The sequence below is a fragment of the Caretta caretta genome, chromosome 5, assembly GCF_965140235.1.
Source record: "Caretta caretta isolate rCarCar2 chromosome 5, rCarCar1.hap1, whole genome shotgun sequence".
In the NCBI taxonomy this organism is placed as follows: Eukaryota; Metazoa; Chordata; order Testudines; family Cheloniidae; genus Caretta; species Caretta caretta.
In genome coordinates, this window is record NC_134210.1 from 19679133 (window position 1) to 19701919 (window position 22787).

Sequence of the window (22787 nt, forward strand, 5' to 3'; positions counted from 1 at the left end):
CTACATCTATTTCAACTGTAAGCACCTATGGTCAGGATCAACATTCGGTGACTTTGCTAAGCCCAGCATCCCATAGTTGTTGCTAGGTAAATGATAAATAAATAGCATAAATTCATTGCAGCAGTGGCTGAATACTTTGATGTCAGCATTAATCCAATCAGAGCACTTTATCAGAAGTAATGTGGCTTTACTGTCTTTTGAGATACCTCCTGACGTAAAATGAACAAGCACTTTTATCCTTCAGTCCTAAGCACATAACCAGTCACCTTGATTTGAAGGGGCAAAGACTGTTCCAGAGATACCACACTGAACTTTATTTTTATGTAAAATGTCCTTTGCATTCGATGTCCTGAGAGCCACGATGAATCTCTTAAATTGGAAATGGAAAGACAGAAGAGTGGAACTGATCAGAATATGCTATGAATAAAACTCTCTTCGTCTTTCCTTTGTTGCAATGTGCCAGTCATAATTGCTTATATGAGAAAAGAAATGTCATTTTGGTCTACAACCTGATGTTCTGGAACTGAACACTTTTCTTGCTTGGTGGGCAGTTCTGAGGGGAAGTGCCAGCATGTAAATGGGAACTGTATAACCCCCCCTTTAAATATATAAGGTCAAATTTTCAAAAGCACTTAAATGACTTAGAGCCTAAGTCCCATTTTCAGAAGCAACTTAGGCACTTTCATTGACTTTCAGTGTAATGTACGCTCCAAAATCATTTAGATGCTGTAGAAAATTTTTACCCACAGACAATATATTTTACTGATGTATAAAAGTGTGCCAATTACTATTGTATCTAGGTGCATACGCATATACACACACACTGTAAGACCAAAACCAATCTATACATCTCTGTCGAAAAACCGAGAGTCTGTCAAACCAATGGAGGAAGTGAATTTCAGTCAACTGTACTCCACTGAGAACATTCTGCCATCAGATATCAGACATTCATATCTATCAGCTGTATGCTAAAGCACATCAGCTGATCTCTACAATTGTAAGAGAACACAGGAAAAGAGACAGTGGCTTATTAAAGTAGCCCTTAAAGTTCAAGAATGCAGTTAAAGTTCAATTGAATGCAGAAAGAAAACAGTCTTTGATGCACAGACATGACCAGCGCTACTAAGCAGAGCAGATACCATATTAGATACTAGCTGCAACTACAGATAGAAGGACCTTTGAAGATTGCCCTATTTAGACAGGATAGCAATAATGATAAAGATGTTGATTACTACAGTAATGAAAGGAAGAAAGAAAATCATGATCACCCTACCTTGTGCTGACGGAATAATATACTCCTTAGCCACCTGGGACTCAAGGACCAAACAAGGTTCCTTCCAGGAATATCCTTAAATTATGAATCTCATTTGCAAATGGTGGACAAGTCCTTCAGCAATAACATCAGAAGCAAATGCATCTGCTATCCCCAACCAATGAGCATCTTGTCTGTGACACAAAGAACAGTTTTTCCCCAAGATAGAGAGAAGTTATGACTCATTCCCCTGGCTCAGGAGTGAAGATCTATAAATAATACTATCTTTAGAGAATCAAGCTCAGTTTGAAGTTCTATTAATACTTCATTTATTGACCTGTCTTTAAACAGACCCCTAGTTGAACATTTAGGAGATGAAAAAAAACCCAAAGTGAGTATGGGCTCTAGTATTTACGTGTAACTCTTTGTGTTTATTTCATTTAGGGAGTCATAATAACAAAAAAATTTTATTCTTGAGATTTTTCAGCTAAAAGGAAATATAAGGAGGTAGGCATCAAAATTAGGCTACTGGACTTTTTAGTGTTAAACTCTTTGACAGGTGTTCAAATATTAGGATGATGGTTGTAGAGAAAACCCAGATGGAAAAACAGATACTTGTACTGATATTTTTGTTTGTCTTTCATGGATTTTTTTTTAAATTTTATGAGCTGAAATAATGGTAGATCTGGTTCTCACATTATTTACTGTGACCTTTTATATAAAGTACTGAGATATTCAAGTATGAATACCAAGCTTTTCGGTTTATGCCTTTTCACTTGATCTAGATTTTTGTGGGTGCTACGTGTAGCCCTTCCATAATAGCAGAAGCTATGGTTTTCAAAAGTATATTGCAAAAGTAGTTTGAAAAAGGGAAAATACTTTTATAGAATAACAAAATATCTCAAAAGAACCTATTCTGTGAAAGCACATGGAGGTATCTAGAACAGAAGCCTCTTTTCTATTAAGATTTTGGTTTAGCGGAACTAGAATATAGATTCAAACATCCCGAAAGAGATGTGTATGTGTGGTGGCATTTGATGGTTTTTGGGTGTCTTTTTTTTTTTTTTTTTAAGATTCACATTTTGTTTTCTGTTAAAGCTAACATGAAACTGCCTGAAAAGTTAAGACATTATTAACTTTCTAAAACTAGAACTTGATTAAAGGAAAAAGGTCACTTAGTCTTCTGGTGCATTCATCATGTTTCTACCTTTGATTTAAAAAAAAACCAACCCAACCCAACCCACTTTCGTCCTCTGAAATCTGTCAAGAAAAACAATTAAACCCATGCATTCTCAATTTTCTCGATAGTTGAAAAATATAATTATAGTTCATTGACATACAGGCAAAGGCCAGGGTGTGTAACAAGTTCACTGAATTCAACAGTTGTTCCAACTAGCCCATGATTCACAGATTTGAAATACTGGCACTTTAAGTTAGGTGGCCTTTGGCAAGTCTCTGTCTTTCTTTGTATTTTATTATATGTGCGGTGTTTAATGTAGACTGGTAAATATCACTGGACCATATCATGCTATGATATTTACGCAGAACCCCCACTGGCTTGAATGGAGATCCTGCTTAAAAACTGGTGGCAAATAAGGTCCATTGTATGTATCCTGTAGCTATCAACAAACAACAACAAAAATACATTTACTGTTTTCACACTCTTTGTTTCTAGGAAGTGTTTTTGAAAGTAATTATGCTTCTGTGTTTAAGATGCCTATTTCATGGATGTGAAAATGTATTAAATTTCATTTGGCAGTTATCCAATCCTTGTTAATAATATCTCCTGAGATATGTGTCTCCAAAACAGGCTTTAGACCTAAGCTACTCCTCCACTATCATTCTGGAAGTGCATGGTTAGAGCTTTGTCAGTCCAGGAACAGCTAGTTAATGGAACTGATATGTAACTTACCTAACCTCACCTTCATGAAAGTGTTATTAATACGTGAATTGTTTGCAAAAGGATAGTGTCACCTTAGCTGTTGAATATGAATAGCTATATGTCTTTGATTTTCAAAATACTGATCTTTAAACTACAGGTGTATGATGTATGATCAGAACCTTAAACTTGGAAATAAAATCTAAACAGAGGTCACAAACAAACCTAAGTGTGGATATATAGGTAGATTAGCTAGATATTTGTTTTTCAGCAAACACAAAGAGAAAAGTTGACATGTTCTCACTGTAATTAGATACCCACTGACAAAGAAAACTGCTTTGGTATCTTTGAATTGTAATCTCCCCATGAAATATCAATTACACCTGACGGTTCAAGAGTGCTAGATTCCAGTTTTAATTATCTTGTCAATATCTCCATCATATCAAAAGAAAGGAAACTTATTTTCTCTAAAATGAAGGAACACTATTTAAACCAAAAGTGCATCTATAAAAGTGAGAAACAGCCATACAAACATTACTTTGATTGCTCACAGATGGGCATTTGCAGTTCATGAATTGCAGGTAGCAGACAAAAGCTGAAAAACTACCCCTTTGTTTACAGTTAACTCTTTCCATACTGAGACACAGCACTTCAGACAATTCATATTAACATATAACTCAGAAAGAATTTGACAAATTCTACTCTGAAAACAAAGATGCAAAGGGAATACTAACAGGTATTTTCTAATGCTTACAAATTCAGGAAGTTCAATTGAATGATTTCCCATCTCAGGATCACAGCTACATATCGCAATTAGGAAGAGTTTAGTTCAAACAGCCAAAGTCATGAATGAATTTAACGAGCAACTACCTTGGTACCTTTACAAATATGATGGCCTTGTGTTATCCAATTAGATAAATAAAAACATGTGGCAAGCAAGTTGTAAAGTTATGCATGTTAACATGTGTTTAATATTGTCAAAATTTATAAGTTTGACAGAAAGCAGATTTGAGTAAAGCCCTTATAAACCTCAACTGCTATATTACAAAGGGAACAACACAGGCCACTTTGACACAAATGGTCTCTCACTCTATGTGCGCATTATTGGTCCAAATTATTCACTCTTATTTTACGGCACTGAAGTCTTTCATCTCCATGCTATACAATAATAATTTCCATATGACCAGTGGCTCGGCAATAAATAAGATCAAAAGAAAAAGAAAGGATTTTTATTTAAAAAAAAAAAAGACATTAAGGGTGGCATTAAATCAGGAAAAACAACGAAGTTCAACATTTTTTTAATACAGGAAAGAGTACCAAAGAATACTAAGCAGCTTTCCAAATACCTTATGAAAAGGCATTTTGCGAGCAAGTCATATGCAAAATCCATTTAAACGTAGACAAAAGTAGCAAAGCTGAAGTTCAGTATTTATATATATAAAAAGAGTGCCACGTCTTAAGTAGAGGCAGGGAGGCAGTCTGAACAAAACAGTGGCTTTCATGTTATGTACTGTATGATAGAATGCTGCATGGCAGCGCTCCATGCATTTCTCTATAGTCTTTCTGTTCTATTTAATGGAGGTAGGCTTGGGTAATCCAGTGTTTCTGAGGGAATCACAACATTGCTCAACTCTAACACATGAGCTCTGCAAAAGGAAGTTTTATTTGGCATTACACATGGACTGGAAGTGAAGAGCCAACTTCCCAAACAAATTTTCTTCTAGTGCTTCAAAAATTACAGTGTTAATCTCCAGTCCCAAACAGCTGTTAATAATCTGTGATTCTAAAGAGAGGAGATGTGTTTTCTTAATTCTTTCTGCCTATAGATACTTTAAGTACACAACGATTCTACATGTTTTAGCTTTTGCTTTTTAAAGACTAATTTAGGTGCTTATCTTATTGGTACGATTTGCTCAGTCTCTATTCATGCTCCAGTATAAGTACCTAGTGAGCATTAATTCAATGTTCTGGTCCTCCACACTTAAACAGCATTTCTTTCATACTAGGGGAGACAACTGAAGTATTTTAAAAGAAATCAACCAGTTGCAAACTACTATGGAGAGAAGTGAGTTGCCATGGCCACTGAAGTGAAGTCCGTGAAATAATCCTTATGATTTCTTTCCTACAGGGATGACTATTCATTTAAGTATTGGCGAAAATCCAGAATACAAAAGGTTCTAAAACTACAGGATTAGGAATATTAACTCTCCTTCATTTATCTGTGAGTGAAAAACATAGTAAACAAATCAGCAAACTTAGAGAAGTTTTATTTCCTTTTGATACCATATTCCATTCTAATAGGAAATATCCTCCAAAAGATTATGTGGCTAAATCGGTCTCTGCTGCTTTCTTTCCCACTTGTTCCCAAGCACCTGCTTTAATGGTGACCTCAGCTCTACACCTCAAGTTTCAGACATTTCACAAAACAGCTTTTTAAACAAAAGCCAGCTGTTTCTCATCTAGACTACAGGGGAAACAAAAATCAGGGCAGCTTAGGGGAACGTTATCCAGAGACTACCATTCTCCAATAACTTTCACACACACTCGGCTTCACAATAGATCCGTCCATGTGTGGAAACCAAGGAGCTAGCTAATGCTAAATTAAAACTTGGAAACCAAATACTACGATTTTAACAATACACCTAATTAACTCGTTTAAAATGAATGAAGTCATTGTGTCAGGACAATGTTTTTGAAAAAGGGTGTCATTTTAAATAATAATTAATGGATTTTTTGCTGATTAAAACCAACAGTGTACTTCAAAAATGGTATTAAGAATATGATGGAGGCTATAATTTACATGAAATTAGGAATGTCAACCAATTAGAAAGAACATGAATGTTATATAAAAGGGTTACACTGCTGCTTGTTTTACAAGCTTTTAGTCCAATAAGGCTGTTTTGTCCAGTTTTCTCAATTATTAGCATACCTTTGTTTTTTGTTTTGTTTTTTTTTTAATTGCAACTATGATAAAAATTAAAGCAGGAGAGTAATAGATTTTAATGAACAAATAAAAAAAGCCAAATCTTGTCTTTTAAATAATGCCAAGTTGCTTGACTCTTTGTTTTTATATGAATGACATAACTGAATTACTTCATGAGTTGCTATTTTAATTTCTAGCGGTGGAAAATTCCATACGTTAATATAATTTGGATGTTAAAAAAAATATAAATGAACATAACCTCTTCCTGTGGACCCTTGTGTGAAGCATGGAAGCAAGCTGATGGACTTCTAAGGAGTGTCTTAAAAAAACTGCATACCAGTTTTTGTTATATAATGGTTATAATCAATCCAGTTGTACACTGCTACAAAAGAAATGTGCCTCTTTTATGATTTCTGTATAAAAGCTAGCATATAAATGCATTTTACAAAATTGTATTTCAAATGTTAAAAAAACCCTCTACAATCTACATCATCTCTACAATGATGATGGAACTGACTAAAACCAGGAAATTAAGGGCAACAACACAGGCTTAGCTGATCTACTTGTGGTGGGAGTAGGAGCAGATACAATACAAACAAACTAACTTTGGAGTTTCTGTCTTGACTTGGAATTTCCTAACTTCTGTTATTTTCATAACTGCCATTACTGTGACACAAATATTATGACCAGCTATGGGTATGAGATGCTTACTTTCATCATTTGCATACCACTACATACAAATACTCTTCCAATGAAATGATATTTCTTAGCAATATTGCATGTCTGACCTCTGAGAACAAACTCAACTCTTTTTAGTGCATAGAGGTGTTTTGTGTGTGCTTCGCAAGCCACACGACCTTCACTTTAATTATTATGGCTCCAATACTGGAAATGCTTGCGCATGTGCTTAACTTTCCTATCACAAATAGTCCCAATGAGACTACTCATGATAGTAAAGTTAAGCATATTTCTGTTTGCAGGATTGAAGTCTAAACCTTTATTAAGTATGGCAGGTTGTAAATATTAACTTAGTCAAGATTGCAAAATAGTTTGTTGCTGGTGTGTCAAGTTAAAGAGATATTTAGATTCAAGTACCCTTACTGTATATTTAGGTTCACGTAAACACACACCAAGTCACTTTAGAAGGCATACTTATCTGTTACATTGGTTTTTGGCATATCTATTAGAGCTGGGTGAATAACTGAATTTTAGGTTCAGTGGCTGAACAAACGAAAAAAAGAAAAAAATTAGTTTTCTTTGATTTTTTTAAAGCTTTTAAAAATAAAACTGAAGTGAAATTTGAAACAAAAAGTCAGTTTCAAATTGAATAGCTAAACATTTCATTTAAAAAATCCCTCAGAATAAACTGTTTTGATTTTTCTTGGAATTTTGTTTCTGACCAAAATAATTTAGCAAATTCAATGCAAATTTGCAAAATGTTTCTGTTAACCCAAATCTGCCTGTTTCAGTGAAAAAACAGTTTCATCTGAAAAATTTCACTCAGTTCTTATGTCTATTGTACGTATTCTGCTATGTATATACTGTACCTCCTAAAAGCTTCCATTTGTATGTCTGAATTTGTGCTGGGTGTATTTTATTTATATAGATACATAAAACTAATTCAGTGTAATATCCTTTTTAGATCAAAAGTAGTTTATTGGGGTTTTTATAAAGGTAACATTTTGACTTCTTGTCATGGTATTCTGTATTTCCTGCACTTCAATCCTGACAAATTTAATATTTGTACTTTGTAATTATGATAAAAATTACTATAGTTAATTCACTTTTATAGTAGCTTATGTTAGTGGTTGTCAAAGTGCAATTCAAAGAAATATTAAATCAGAACTCCCTTGAGAAGTCAGGAAGTATAATTCTACCCATTTTACATTGTACCCAAGTACAAGAAAGTTAAGGCTTGATTCTGCCACTCTTATTCAAGCTGAGCAGTGCCTTACTTTGAGTATGGCCCTATCGTACTATTCAATAAAAGACTGGCAGAATTGGTCTCTAAGTAACTTATCCAGAATCACTCAGCAAATCAGCAGCAATGGAAGTTAGCAATCCTCCTGACTCCCAGTGTAAGTGGGATTAGGAATTTGGGAGTATGGAGCTCCCATACCTTAATTAATTTACTAATTTGTTGCTGCCCTGAGACAATATATACCAAGTCTGCGCATGGTGTGAATTTTAGTGTACCCCAGCTGCCTAATATGAAAGGAGAAATTAGAAACAAGGACCCCACCAACTGTAGAAATCCAAGGGGACGATTCATGTACTTAAAGCTGCGCATGTGCTTGATGCTTTGTTGGATTGGGACTTTAAGGAAACACTGTAGTGACAGAGTGAAATACATGAACTTCCCATTAGATGTGTCATCCGTCTCTCTTAAGAAAACAAGTAATTGCGGTGGGACAAATTTTGCTCTCACCTCCACAGCTGTAAATCTGGAGCAATTCCACAGAAATGAAAGGAGGCAATTCATATTTACAATAGCGGAGTGGGGAGCAGAATCTGACCCAGTCTCATATTATTTTTGCCTGGGGACCAGATTCATACTTGTCCAATATAGCACAGAATTGTGGAGGATATCTGATAAGGAAGACCTGCTGGAAACTAACAGAGACTCTGGGCTAAATCTCAAGTTACCCTAGCATACTCCAAGTTTGAAACCAACAAATGAAGGTGTACAGTGGGCAAAGAAACTTCCACCAGCACATTCTGTACAAGTTTCCGGTCCATACCTCCCACTGCTACTTTATTTACTGCAGCTGGCCAAAGTTTTATAGCCTGTTTCATGTATTAAAATTCAAATGTGGAAAACATTACCAGTATCCTCCTCAAATTTTTTTAAAAACATTTTCCCCCTTCAACTTCCTTTTCAGAGTGGAATGTATCAAATGGTCAAAGGCTAACTTAAGACTGACTCTATTCAAAAACTATTTCCTTTGTTCTTATGTTTTTACTTCAAAATTCATACCAGTTTTCCAAAAAAAATTACCAGGCTTGATTCTTTCATACAAGTTACAGTTTCAGACAGTGACTAATACACTTTGTGCACTAGCAGACTTGTTTTTTTCAGAAAGTTAAATGTGGAGAGCGAGAGACAGAAATTTGCCCTTCTTGTTTTTAGAACTAGCCATGTTGTCAAAGTGCCACATCTTTTGTTTGAGTTGCCCTGTTCAGTATATTTTGTTTATGAGATTACTCATTGTTTTCTAAACTTCAGAAAAGAAGCAAGCAGAAGCTTGTCTTCAATAGCAGAAATGACAAGGTACTATGCAGCAGTTCATAATCAAATCGAATCAAATTTTGAAAGAGTGCCTACTCTTTCCTAAAACAGATACATAAGAGAAGAAATTCAAGGGTCAGATACTTCCTAAAAGCTATATATGAACAGTTTAATTGTTTGCTATTCTTTTTGTTCGAAATCTAAACTTCACCTACATCTGGTATTTAAGAGACGACTATATATTTATGGAACAAACCGTCTCTGAAGTGATGCCCTGGGTGCATGTTGCATCAGTTTAACATATGCAAAGTGAACAAAGCTACAAAAATTAAACCCTTTTCTCTTGATTGAGAGCAGATATGCAGAAACGGTTGTAAGTCACAGATCTGGCTTTTAATAAAGCCAGATTTTTTCATTAAAAGCAGTATTGTTTAAACATTTGGTGGGAAATAGCGTTGTACAAACTAAAAATCTTAGATTATATGTATCCCAAGTGTATTTAACACATTACCTGAGGCCAAGCTAAATTACAACCTAGAATTTCCTTTTGTGAATTCCCAGCAACTGCCACAGAGAGCAAAACAATGTCTGGGTTCATGCTATTTTTACAGGGGAGAGGGAAGAGAGATGGATTTAGCTGGGATGCTGAAAAGTCTTTTTTCTACCTTTTGGAGCCTGCTGGCAGACTATTTTAAGTCAGGTTTCAGAGTAGCAGCCGTGTTAGTCTGTATCCGCAAAAAGAAAAGGAGTACTTGTGGCACCTTAGAGACTAACAAATTTATTTGAGCATAAGCTTTCGTGAGCTACAGCTTGATGAAGTGAGCTGTAGCTCATGAAAGCTTATGCTCATATAAATTTGTTAGTCTCTAAGGTGCCACAAGTACTCCTTTTATTTTAAGTCAGCATTTTTTGAAATCTATAAATAGCACTGGCCCAATTGTAGCTTTTAACAATGCTTCACCCATGACAGCTACTTTTAACTTTAGTTTTAGGATGAGGAAGAGCCAACCATTAGATTGACCACTGCCAGGAGAAACATATTTTAAAATGAACCAACAGAGACACATTAACAACAAGTAATAGTAAATAGCAGTAAATTACATTCATATCGAGCATTTCATCCCAAGTGGTTTACAAGCTACTTGGAAACAGCAGCACTGATTTGTACTTATTAAATTTTACTCAAAGTACTGTATCGTAGTCCGCTGAATACCCCTCTCGGCATTTGTTTGGTCAAGGACATAAGGAGAAAACCCCTTCTCATACAAAAAAGACATGGGATCTTTAAGGTCCACATTGATGACAGGCTCAGTTTTTAAGGTCTCACACACAGTAAAGTGTATAAGACTAAATAAGTAACTGCATTCCAGGGATCAAAGCAAGAGCTGACTCTCCCAGGATATCCTAGGTGTTTAGAATCTGATAGAAGGGATGACCTAGTGATCTGTTACAGTGGTTGATGGCATCATTTGCTACAAAAATACCAGCAAAGTTTCTACCCTTTACAGTGAGAACTTCTGGGGTGATTGCACAGGAACATTAGAATTGCCTTAGTAGATTAGAGCACAGTGGTCCATCTAGTCCAGTGTTCTGTCTCCGATGATAGTGGTTAATACCAGATGGTTTAGAGGAAGGTGCAAGAGACCTTGGAATGGACAACAATGGAGTTTCTATACAGGAAATTTTCCCCTGACCTGTGTCAGTAGTTGGTTTATGCCCTGTGGCATGAGAGTTCACATTTTTTCTAAATATTGTATTTAATTTTATCTAAAGCAATGCTGGATGTTCTAATTATCCATATAATGTCCATTCCTATTCTGAATGCTACTAAGCTATTGGCCTCCATTACATCTTGCACCAATGAATGTCACAGGTTGTCAATTACCTTACTTTCTGTTTTATTGAATATCCCATTCTTTAATTATAAGAAAGGATGAATTGGACTACTAGATTTACCTTGCTTACTATACATTATTTTGTATACCTCTAGCCTTCCCTCTCTTATATATGTCCTTTCTAAACAAAACCACCACTATCTGTTCAATGTCTCATCATATGGAAATATTTCCATGCTTCCAAGCATTTTTGTAGCCTGCCTTTGAATCTCCTCTAATTCTACTATATCCTTTTTGAGATAGGGTAACCAGAAGTGAACACAAAACTCCAAATGAAAGCATACCCATGACTTATATAATGACATTATAACATTTTCAGTATTATTTTATATCACATTCCTTTTGCTGTCTTAACATTTTGTTTGCTTTTTTTTTTACTACTCCTGTACACTGAGCTGGGATTTCCATTGAACTGTCAACTGTGATGGTCAAGCCTTTTTCCTGAGTGGTTACAGTTAACTGAGAAATAGTAATGCATATGAGTATTTCAAATTATTCCTTCTAATATGCAATACCTTACACTTGCCAAACCTGAATTTCATGTGTTATCATGTTGCCCATTAACCCAGTTTGGTCAGTTCCCCTTGAAGTTCCTCACACTCTTCTCTAATCTTGACTAACCTAAATAATTTGAATCATCTGCAAACGACATCTGCCCCTTTTCCAGATCAGTGATACAGAACATTACTCCTAGAATGGAATGTTGGGGTACCATAAGTTTTATCCTTTAATCATGTTGAAAATTGGCCATTTAATCCTACTCCTCATTTGCTGTTTCTGATCCAGTTTCCAATCTATGAGTTCACTGTATGATTACTTAATTTCTTTCACAGCGTCTTGTGAAGAATTTGTTTTGGGTTTTTGCAGCTCCAAATATGCACATCAGCTTCTTCTCCTTTGTCTACTATTTTGTTGACATTTTCAGAGAAATCAAACAGATCAGAGAGGCATGATTTTTCTTTACAGAGGCACAGGAACTACAAGATATTTTCCTTTGTAAGGTGCCAGACGCTCATCATCAAAAAATATATATAGCATAAGAAGATATTGCCCTCAAAAGAGAAAAATCAGAAACTATAACAGGAAAATTAGGACTAATTCTGCAATGATAATGCTAAGTGGTATTTATTCATGCATGTAACTATACTGTAAGATCACTCATGTGAGAAAGTACTACTCAACATGACAAAAACTCATAGAATGAGGCCCTCAGTAAGCTGGACAAGTATGGTATTCTCCAAGTATAGAGAAGGCCTGATACTCTGATGTGGGATATTTAATCCAATGTGAAAGCCACTAGTGATCACATATGATCCCAATTCACAAAAAGCATGTTAGCACATACTTAAGCATGTACTTAATTCCCATTGCTTAAGTGTTATCTTATATATGAATTGTAGCCATCTATGTTGCTGCAGACATATGGGCATATGCTAAATTGGGCACAGGTATGGATTACGACAGTAATGCCAAAGCCTACAGGTCTTAAGCCTGTAAAAACAATAGTTTAACCAAACTAATTAAGACCTAAAGATGGGACATAAGTAACAAACTCATAAACAACCCTATATCACAAAAGGTCACAAAAGATAGAGTGATGTTATAAGTCAGCGTTGCTAAACCGCACACAGGTAACCACAAAATGCCAGTTTATACCAGCTTTAGCTATTTTAAATTAGGAACATCAGCAGACAACAAGAACGCCATGAGATGTAATTGACATATGCCTTAATAAGCTTGATGTAAAAGGCCTCGTAACCAACTGAAGAAGGGCATGCCAACGATAGTTGGGTGAGGAAATACCGATAAAGAAAAGGGTCTGAAACCCATACTGAATATGCATTAAGCATAGTGAGGATCAGCATAACACATTATAAAAGCTGTATCCTGGCCTACTTGACCTGCGGCGATGCCAGGAAGACATCCACTGGTGACGATGAGGACGATTATGACTGATACTTTGGGTTTCTCCTCAAGGGATAGTGTGAGTAATGCAAATACTAGATGTTCCATTGTGTTCTCTTTCACCAGACTGCAATGTGTGTATTGTTGTTTGGATGGCTAATAAAAGTAATTATTACAAAAAGAGCACTGTGTTGTCCCTTTTGTGCACTATGGGGGCCCCCTTTCTATTGATAACCGCTCTGCTATTGTTGATCTTGGACAGAACTCTCACAATTTAAGTAGGTGCAAACCCTCCTATTGGGATGGGTAATTAGTTAAGTAACCCATAACTATAGATAAGGCTACAGGATGCATTTCTGAATTGGGGCCTATAGCTGCAGCCAGATTCCTAGGAGGATGGGTCTTGAGCAGAAGTTTCACGCTAAACATAGTTGTTTTTTTTTAAAAAGGAATAGGAAAATAAAAAGGGAAGAGAGAGAATTCAGGATTTGTGCAAAGTCCTAAAAAAAGCAGTGCATTTATACTCACTCAAATTGAAATGGAAAGGCAAAGAGTAGTAAAGGAAAAAACCTTGAAAATTCCTGTCCGATATACTTATTGGCTAATGGATAGGAGAAAGATGGTATACTATTCATACACTTGTCAGCCAACTAAATCTCTCAAACAATCCAGACTATTTTAGAAAGGATCTTTAATGAGGCTGGATGCCAGAGGACAGCAGCTTTTTGTTAATGGTAGCCTCACATCAGTCAGTCTTAAAACACATCAAAGAATACAGTTTTTACTGTCATGAGCAAAATGTACACAATAAACACAATATGTGCTGCAAACATATACAGTGTACATTTAAAAATGTCTCATAGTACTATAAAACCTCGCACAAATTAATTTGATATTTTTGTCATAAACCTGAAAATATCTGCAGCATTAGCACAAGTAGAAAGACTGATAATAACATTTAAAAGCCTGCAAACCAGTTCAGAAATTCTAATTACTAGACTGTTTTTAAACCTGCACTGTCATTTAATCTCCATAGCTTACCATTAGTGAATGTCTATTGGCTGAAAGAAGGCCTGTCCCATATCCTGACCCAAGACCTCCCATTGCTCCATTGTGAGAAGGCCCTATTAATCCATGCATGTCGCTATGACTACCAGGCATGGCTGTTGAAGGCCCCACTGCGTGGTTCCGGAGAACATGAATAGCATCGTCCAGTCTTTCCAAACGGTCTTCAATCCGGCTTTGCTGTTTGTTTATGAAAAACAAATCAAGAGAACCATCAGCAAATGTGAAGGGCCATTTAACATTTGAGACAAAACACACACAGATTAGGTATGCCACATACTGTATTGCTAGTTGGCGTATGTGTGTGTGGGGGGGGGGGGGGGGGGAGGAGAGGATGTGTGACTGAAAACAGTTCCTTTTATTTCTTCCCCTTTTTAACAAAAGTGATTTTTTTTCCTTAGGGAAATAATTAAACTAGCATTCTAGGGAATTAGAAAGAATTTAACACAAGCACAGCTTTCATTTTCATGGGCAAAACAGGTTCAATGATTCCTCATGAACATAATCATTACTGTACATATGTTGCCCTCTGTGATTTTTGAAAAGTTTTAGTGTTACCTTAAGCAAAAAGAATATACATCTAACTTATATCACTCTCTGACAAGGCCTATTCTCTCTATGTAATCAAAGTATTACGAACAAAAAGTTAGAAAGAACCTGTTAAGGCCATATAGTCCCATCTCCACAATTACTGAAATGTTCCCTATAACTGTGAATCCTAAAACTACTTTTAAAGCATTGTTGGTAAGAGCACTAATAAATACACCTCCTTACAAGTTTAGAGCTCTGCAGCCTGTACGAGACGTGTAAAAGATCACAAAACAGAGAGGTACTGAACTGTTAGTGGCGGCAGCATTTGTTCTAGCGTAACTCATCCCTCTCTAAAACAAAACCTTATACTCAACCTCCCTCCAGGAGGAGAGGGAGCTGCCCATGCTACCACTAGAATTCTCCCTAAATCTGAACCATAAACAGCAGCAATGTTGACTTTAAAGAAATCTAATTGCTGCTTTACTGGATAACTTCCTTCCAATATCACCATTCTTTTAGAAAAATAGTGCCATGTTGTTGGCAAGTATAGGAAGAGGAGAAGCAATGGACTCAGAAATAATACATTGTATTTTGCTGTATAGTGTCCTTCATGCAGGGAGTCCACACAATTTTACAGAGATAAGGATTATTATCCTCATTTTACAAATGAGGAAACTGAGGCACGCATGGTGAACTATTTGCCCAAGGTCACAGAGCATCAGTGACAGAGTTAGGGATACAACTCAAATCCCCTCTTCACATTACTACTAGGTCACACTGTCTCCTCTGGCACGTCATATCTGATAAGTGGATGCCTCAAATTTCTTGTTCTTCAACAAGATATGGGAGGGGAAGGTGAAAGGGCCAGCCCCAAATCACAGGTTAACTTTATTGCTACAAAAATAATTCTTCACTCATTTCAGATCTCTGAAGCATACAGATTCCAGAAACACTGCCACTCTATACTCACAACTACACACCACAGCAAGCTGCGATAAGCCAGAAAGCATCCGGCAATGAATCATGATACACATATTTGTATTGGGCCAGATATTGCAGTCCTTGCTAATTCCTGACTAAGGGAAACTTCCCATTGAAGTCAGATAGACTTTTCCATGATTCAGTATTAGATGATTATTTATTTTGCCTTCAGAAACGCTCTGCTTTTTTATACTGAGACATTTTTGATCTTTAGCATTATTATATAGCACCCAAAAGGTACTAGATGTTTGAAAGAAATATAATGAGACAACTCTTTCCTTACTATCTAGACAGACAACAAACAAAAAAGAATGGGATAAATAATCTAGACTTTTCAAAAACCTTGCCCATTTGTCCCTAATATGTTTCCAGCTGGCCCCCAACTCTTATCTAATCTCTCCATATAAAACATCTTATTTATTTATTTATTATCCTCTCTCTTGTGCTAGCCATAATTACCACCCAATTCTTGCCAATTCATCCATCATATTAAGCCTACAATACTTTGAAACACATCACATAGAATCTAAAAGTATTATTTATCCCTCTACTGCACTTTCCCACCGTAAATAAAAGTAACCTGATTCATAACACTCACACCCTGTCCTACTTCATAGCAACCACTTACTTTTCTCCCTGATATCCCTTCAAGCAATCCCTCCTGGCTGTAACCAAATCCCTCCTTTTGTAATTAACTTTTTTCATTCTGGAATGTTTCAACAATACATTATCAAACACGACATCCTAGTCAATAACAGTTAATATCAAAATATCACAAATCAAAGGATTGGGCCCTCACGTTACTAACTTAGCAACAATCAAATAGTGTAAACATCCAAGGGCACAGTAATCACTAACAAAATGCAAACCTGTGTGAGAAGTGTGGATGAGAAATGGAAAGAACAGCATGGAAAATACTGAGGCAGAGGAGGTCTCTAATCAAAACATACCAAAGAGTGTAAGGGACCTTCATAATTGGGAGATGATGATGCTTGCCCTCCATTTCTAGACCAAACAGCTGTGCCTGCTAATAGTAAAATGGGAATTACCATTAGAACTATGCAAACAAAAATGTCTTTCAAACTTTCTGGACGGTTTTGTAGACATGTAAATGCTGTTTTCCAGATAGACTATAGGGCAGACATATGGACAACTTCCAAAATATACATGGATGAAAAAAAAAAAGGTATTTTTGTAGAGAAGCACGGAGACGCAGGCCACAAAGTTGCCCCAGGCTGATTCCTAACATAGAGGTTTTTATTGATTCGGCAGCTGTACCTAAGAAAGGCTCCAGCAGAAGGAAATGTCTCACTAGTAAAAGGAGAAGTAGCATTTTCAGAAGTGCTAAGAGGGGATTGCTAGACTTCTATGTAAATCCAGCACATACTAGCCCACTATCCTAGCTGTGGTTCAAGACATATTTGATGCCACTGAACAAATCATTCAATCACCAAACTAATGGATTTGGGTTTGTTTTTTTTTAAGAAACAGGATTAAAAAACAATAGCGCTGTACGAATATCTAACTCTAAATTCAGTTACAACTTGTCATTCTACAGATGCTCTCATTTAACTGCTAAGATTTGCACTTTCTTAAGGCAGATGATATTATTTTGCACTTACAGAACTTAAAAGGAGCTAACAGCAAAACTCTTGGTTTATATTAGTTTACATCTGTTGAAGCAAATCTGTTTCTGCTGAAGGTTTAAGTGTGAAATATATAAGGTTTCAACTTTTGCAATATCATTTCTTTTAAACAAAGATGTGTCACTATTAAAGGGGCACACTAGACTTGAGGACAGAAATATTGGTTCAAATACTTTCCCCAGAAGGTTGTGTTTATGGCACTATGATCAGATCGTTTGTATTGTTAGTTCTTTTTTGTCTGAAACATATAATCTTTTGAATGCTCTTATGAAACGAGGCTGGAAATTCAAGGTGGAGCTATTAGGGTTTTAATCTTAAAACTGAAGTTAAGTGGCATTTACTGGGTTTAGAAGGGCAGGCCTTCTAAACCTTAGATTGATCTCGTGGCCTTTTCTAGCCTCTCAGTATGCCATATTGACAAAATGGTGTTAAATTTGATTATATCTGGCACATTCGCTACCGAATTCTGGTCTCCATAGATTTTCACTGTCTTTAACTTGTGACTTTGCCACATCATTGAATAGGACAATGAAAGACAATCAGGACTTTCATATTGTTTCTGACTGGCCCACTATATCGTGAAGCATAAACAGTTCAGTTCTCCTTTGAATATATGTCACTTATTTGTGTTGACTTTGACCCTTGGATCTTTCTATTTATCAAGTAAACTTTCTGGAAAGAAATTCAATCTATATTGCTTAACATATGATTGCTTTCCTCAACTTCAACTCAAATCTTTTCTTTATAGTACAAGACGGAAATGATGGTAAAGTCCCCTAAAAGAAATGTATCACATAGGGTGCTGTCTAGGGACCGGGACTGGTTCAGACAAATAAGGACTGTCTGTTGTCCTCCTAAACCCTTCATTGGGTCTTACTCCAGGATGGGGAGGGGGCTGGTCAAGGAGCTAGCCAATCCCCAAAGAAGGCCTGATGTTGGAGAAAGGCAGCAGTCCCTCCTCCCCCTTGGTGCATTTTTGGGGGACATGTTTGATTAATATTACCACAACCACAATACCTCACTTTCAATGGCAGGTGTTCTTGAGGAAGGGCTTCCTACCCCTCTCCAGGGGAACTTTTCTCATCAAGGAAAAGTTTGGGGACCTGCTAACTTTCTTCAGACAAAGCTTGCCTTCAGTTGTTGGCTGGCCAGCCCACTTCTCACTCCCATTAACCCTTTCACTGGAATCTTGTCTCTTCAAAAAGTACTTTGGGGTTTGTGCCTCCAAGATTGTTGAAGCACTGTGAAACCTCAGAGCATATAAGATCTAGCAGTTCTGGAGAAAGGGATAATCTCCTTGAGGGACAGATCATTCTTACTCCAGGATTTAACAATACTGTGCTACACTCAGGAGTATAAACTACAGTGTCTTTTAACATGTCTAAGTGAGATTGCCAGGACCCTCCCATATGAATTCCTTGGTCTCACAGGACCAGAGGGGGGAGCAGGATGCCTGATCAGCACTGAAACAGATCCAGTGCTGACTCCCCCAAGAAGCTAACATAGGTAGGTTAGATCAAGAGCCTCTCAGATAGTTATATGGTGAGGGAGTATTTAAGGCTCTTGTGGGAAAGTCTCAAAGGTTCATATAATCTGAATTAGCTTCATATAGGTGTCTACAATTTCTGATGCTCATTAGAACTTAACTACCTCTGAACCTTTTCAGCTTAGCCCTTCACTAGTGCTAATATACGCCTCCCACACTGAAAATTCAGCTACTAGGGTTATTTAGAAATAAAACTATACCATCAAAATATCTGTATCTTTAGAATAAGGACATCCTCATTATCACCGTGTACTATAAATGAGTTAAGCTTACTATGGTTCTTTGCACACAGCCACATTTTACGGGCCAAGTTCTGTCAGGCACTTTGCTTAAGACCCTGAGGTCTTTGTCTACACAACAAAGAAAAACCTGCAGCTGGCCTGTGCCAGCTAATTTGGGCTTGTGGGGCTGTTTCATATCCGTCTAGACTCGGGCTTGAGCCTGAGCTCTGGGACCCTACCAACACAAAGGGTCCCAGAGCCTGAGCTTCAGCCTGAGCCTGGAAGTCTACACAATAATGAAACAGCACTGCAGCCCATGCCGCATAAAATCGAGTCAGCTGGCATGGGTCAGCCACTGGTTTTTCTTTGCTGGGCAGACATACCCTGAGAGAAAACTCATGGCAAACAGAATGACTGAGGGAATATGGTTCCCCCAAAAGGTACAGAAAGGCTACTGTGTAAAATCTTGGCAACTCCTTTCACGAAGTGGCCTGGCCTGTGAGCTAGGAGGTGTGGTCTAAATCCTTACACATGTCTACCCTCTCTCGGAACATTAGGAACAATCTGCACAAGGGTTTATGGGGGTTGCCTGGGGACAGAATATGGGTGTCTATTAACACTGCTTTTTTTGCAGCAGGTAAAGGCATCTATTTAAAAGTCATTATGACCCTCTCTTCGTGTTGACCAAAATATGTCTTTTATAAAGTATTTCCATTCATCTCAGTGAGTACAATAGTTGGCCTGTATGGGCGTTGTATTTATAAGAAAATAGCCTGATGCTATTGTCTGGATGTAAATCACACATCCAGTTACAGCAGGAGTTTATTTAAATACCTCCTACCAAAAATATGTTGAAATGTTCAGTAAAATAGAATTGTAATAACAATACCTGAGAGAGAAGGGGGAGAACCAACAGGAGTTGAAGGATTTGATGAAAAGCTGTTGTTGGTGTGATCTGGAGAATAGATCTTTAAAAGATGATAAAGAATTAATCTAAAGCCATCACAAACTGATGCAGAAAGAAATATGGAATTCTTATGCATTCAGTCCATTTAAATGAAAGCAGGACAGGTTATAAAGCCTATTACTTTCATCTTAACTTTTTTTTAAATAAAGACAAAACTGTATTAGATGTAGGAAGCCAAACACTAGAATTCTATTAACTGAGACATCGTGATGGAAACAGACACTTGCCAATTAAGAGATGGTTCTGATTGCTACAGGCTCTTTAAGGTACATGATGGTGGGAGTGTACGTTTTTATTTCACAGATTGCTTTAAGAATGAGCATTGTACAAAGCCTTACATTTCTGAAAATTATACTATGTAAAATTAAATCCTTTAGCAGCCCAAATAGATCAAAGGGAACAACGAACAGCATAGCTGCACAGCGGGTAATTTATAACAGCAAACACCACAGACCACTTGTCAATAACTATGATAAGACAAGACCAGGTGTACGACTTGAATGGGTGGGGTGTGCCATTTAACTGCTGCTTAGAGTCGGTGATATGCAGAACACTGGATCTGCACAATGGGGATTGCCCCTGTTAATCATGTATGCCATACACCAGGAATCATTTAAAAGTGGATTCTGTACTGTATCTGTCATTCCGGGCAACCTATTGTCTTATTTTTTCGTCTTTTTAATGAAACATCTGCAGAATATGCAAAAAAATTAACTCTCATGAGAACTCAGTGGAACCCACTCTGCCCAGAAAATAATTTACATTGGTCCTTATTAGAAAGTCAACACATGCAACAGTAACTGCACAGTGATAATGGAGGTGCAGCACTATTTCCCTTTACTTAGAACACGAAATGTGCCATATACCTCAGGGACCACTGTGAGGCAGCTGCTGGTTAATGCTGACTTTTTAATGGCGACCACTGTAATGGAATAGATGGAAACTAGGGTGGAAAATATAAAATCTGAAAGCAAAAGAAAATCTAGATGAATTCTGTTTACAGATCATTTGATAACACAGAACTAAATCTACCACTGATTTTTAGACAACCTCCCTCCCATTGTTTTTGATAAGTGAAGTGTGTGAAAGATTGAAGGACATGGCTCCTAGTCATTAAGTGCCCAAGAACGGTATAAGATTTCCAGTCATTAATTTCTTTTCTGTTATAAAATTAACTCTAAAACTTTTTTTAAAAATAATTTCACATTGATCATTAAATATTTCAACTGATAGTAACTCAAAGCTGATGACCTCTGAGATCAAATCTCTCCTGTTTGCTGTTCATCTTCTTAAAATCCAGGCATCCATTGTTGATTAAAGTTCACACTTCAAAAATGGTAAACGTGTAAACCAAAGTAAATATTTCCTTACAGAGGCAAGTGCTTTCCCCAGTGCATCACCAGTCTGTGAGCTGCCTGCTGCCCCACTTCCTCTGTTTGCTGAAAAACAAAAGATTGAGTGTAAAAACAGGCTGTGAGACATCTGAGTTTTCTATTCCTGGTCCACTTAGTCATAATTTAATTGCATTATAATGCTAATTACATCACATTAATCTTTAATTGCCATCAATTTGTTTGCTAAGGTAGATATCAAACATATTCATATTACGATTTTGGTGACAAAATATAAACTTGACATCTTTGGGGGTTTTAAAATATACTGCATATTTGATACTACTTGACCATACAGCTTTATGTTTTCTCAATGAATGGCAGTCAGTGGTAAAGAATAGTCAAAGATATGAAGTTCATAACCAGATAAGCCAATGTAATATGCAGCCTTGTGCTCAAAAATGGCTGCTTTTCTTTACCCTCTAATAAAGAATCATATTTTCTACCAATGAAAGCTTACCATATTTACATTCTAAATCATTCCAAATAAATACATTATGGCACTTCACAGCACCTTTCTTCTTCAAGAATCCCAAAGCACTTCTTAAAAAAGTATAAATGCTGTATATACACATTACATGCAAAACAATTGCATTAAAAACATTATGGTTGCAAAATCAAGCACTCAGAAGCTAGGAAATTCCTGAATTAAGGTTGCCTGTGCAACTGTAATTTGGCCCCTTAATGCATATGTATTATGATAACAGTCTTTAATTACATGATCACGTACTATTTTTCCCACAGTATTTCTGCCTCATTCAGTGCACAGGCTGGACATTACTCACTTAACGAGCAGCTATTGATTTTGTTTTCTCTTCATTCAATGTGTGGCCCTTTGCCTTGTTTACTGCAGGCTATTAGATCTTGCTCTGAAGAAAGAATTATTAATTTCCTTGTGGGATTTTCTACGGCATTCATCACTGCAATATCAGAATGCTTCACACATACTAATAAATTTATTTTTACAATGCTCCTGTGAGATGAGGGAGTATTATCCCCATTTTACAGAAGAGAAACTGAGGAATAGAGAGATAAAAGTCAAAAGTACCTGCGTTTTCAGTGTACTTAGCATTATATGGCACATATGTTCAAAACAAAACTCTGAAAGTCAGTGTACTTTAACAACAGCTGTGAGTGCTCAGCACTTCTAAAAATCCGACCCAGAAAATAAGGAACACACAATTAATGACCACTGTGGAAAATCTGATTTAAGTGAGTGGACTAGCATCACATAGGAACTATGTGGCATGGGCAAGAATAGAATCCAATTCTTCAGAGCAGCATTCAACTGCCTTAACTGTGACACCAGACATTTTCTTCACTCCCTCATTTGCTACATATCTTCCAACTTCTGCA

The 22787-nt window shown here is 36.7% G+C and overlaps 1 protein-coding gene across 22 annotated transcripts in view; it reads right to left on the bottom strand.

Annotated features, from left to right (window-relative positions):
* Nucleotides 1–22787, bottom strand: part of TCF4 (transcription factor 4) — a 325294-nt gene that overhangs the window by 14305 nt on the left and 288202 nt on the right. For 21 of the 22 annotated variants that reach the window (XM_075128378.1, XM_075128375.1, XM_075128376.1 and 18 more), the window contains 4 exons: nucleotides 21412–21479; nucleotides 19963–20041; nucleotides 16611–16687; nucleotides 14125–14328 (listed from right to left, as the gene is read on the bottom strand). In XM_075128378.1, the coding sequence (XP_074984479.1) occupies nucleotides 14125–14328; nucleotides 16611–16687; nucleotides 19963–20041; nucleotides 21412–21479 (428 nt within the window). The remainder of the gene's footprint in view (nucleotides 1–14124; nucleotides 14329–16610; nucleotides 16688–19962; nucleotides 20042–21411; nucleotides 21480–22787) is intronic. The other variant, XM_075128383.1, reaches the window with a different exon arrangement.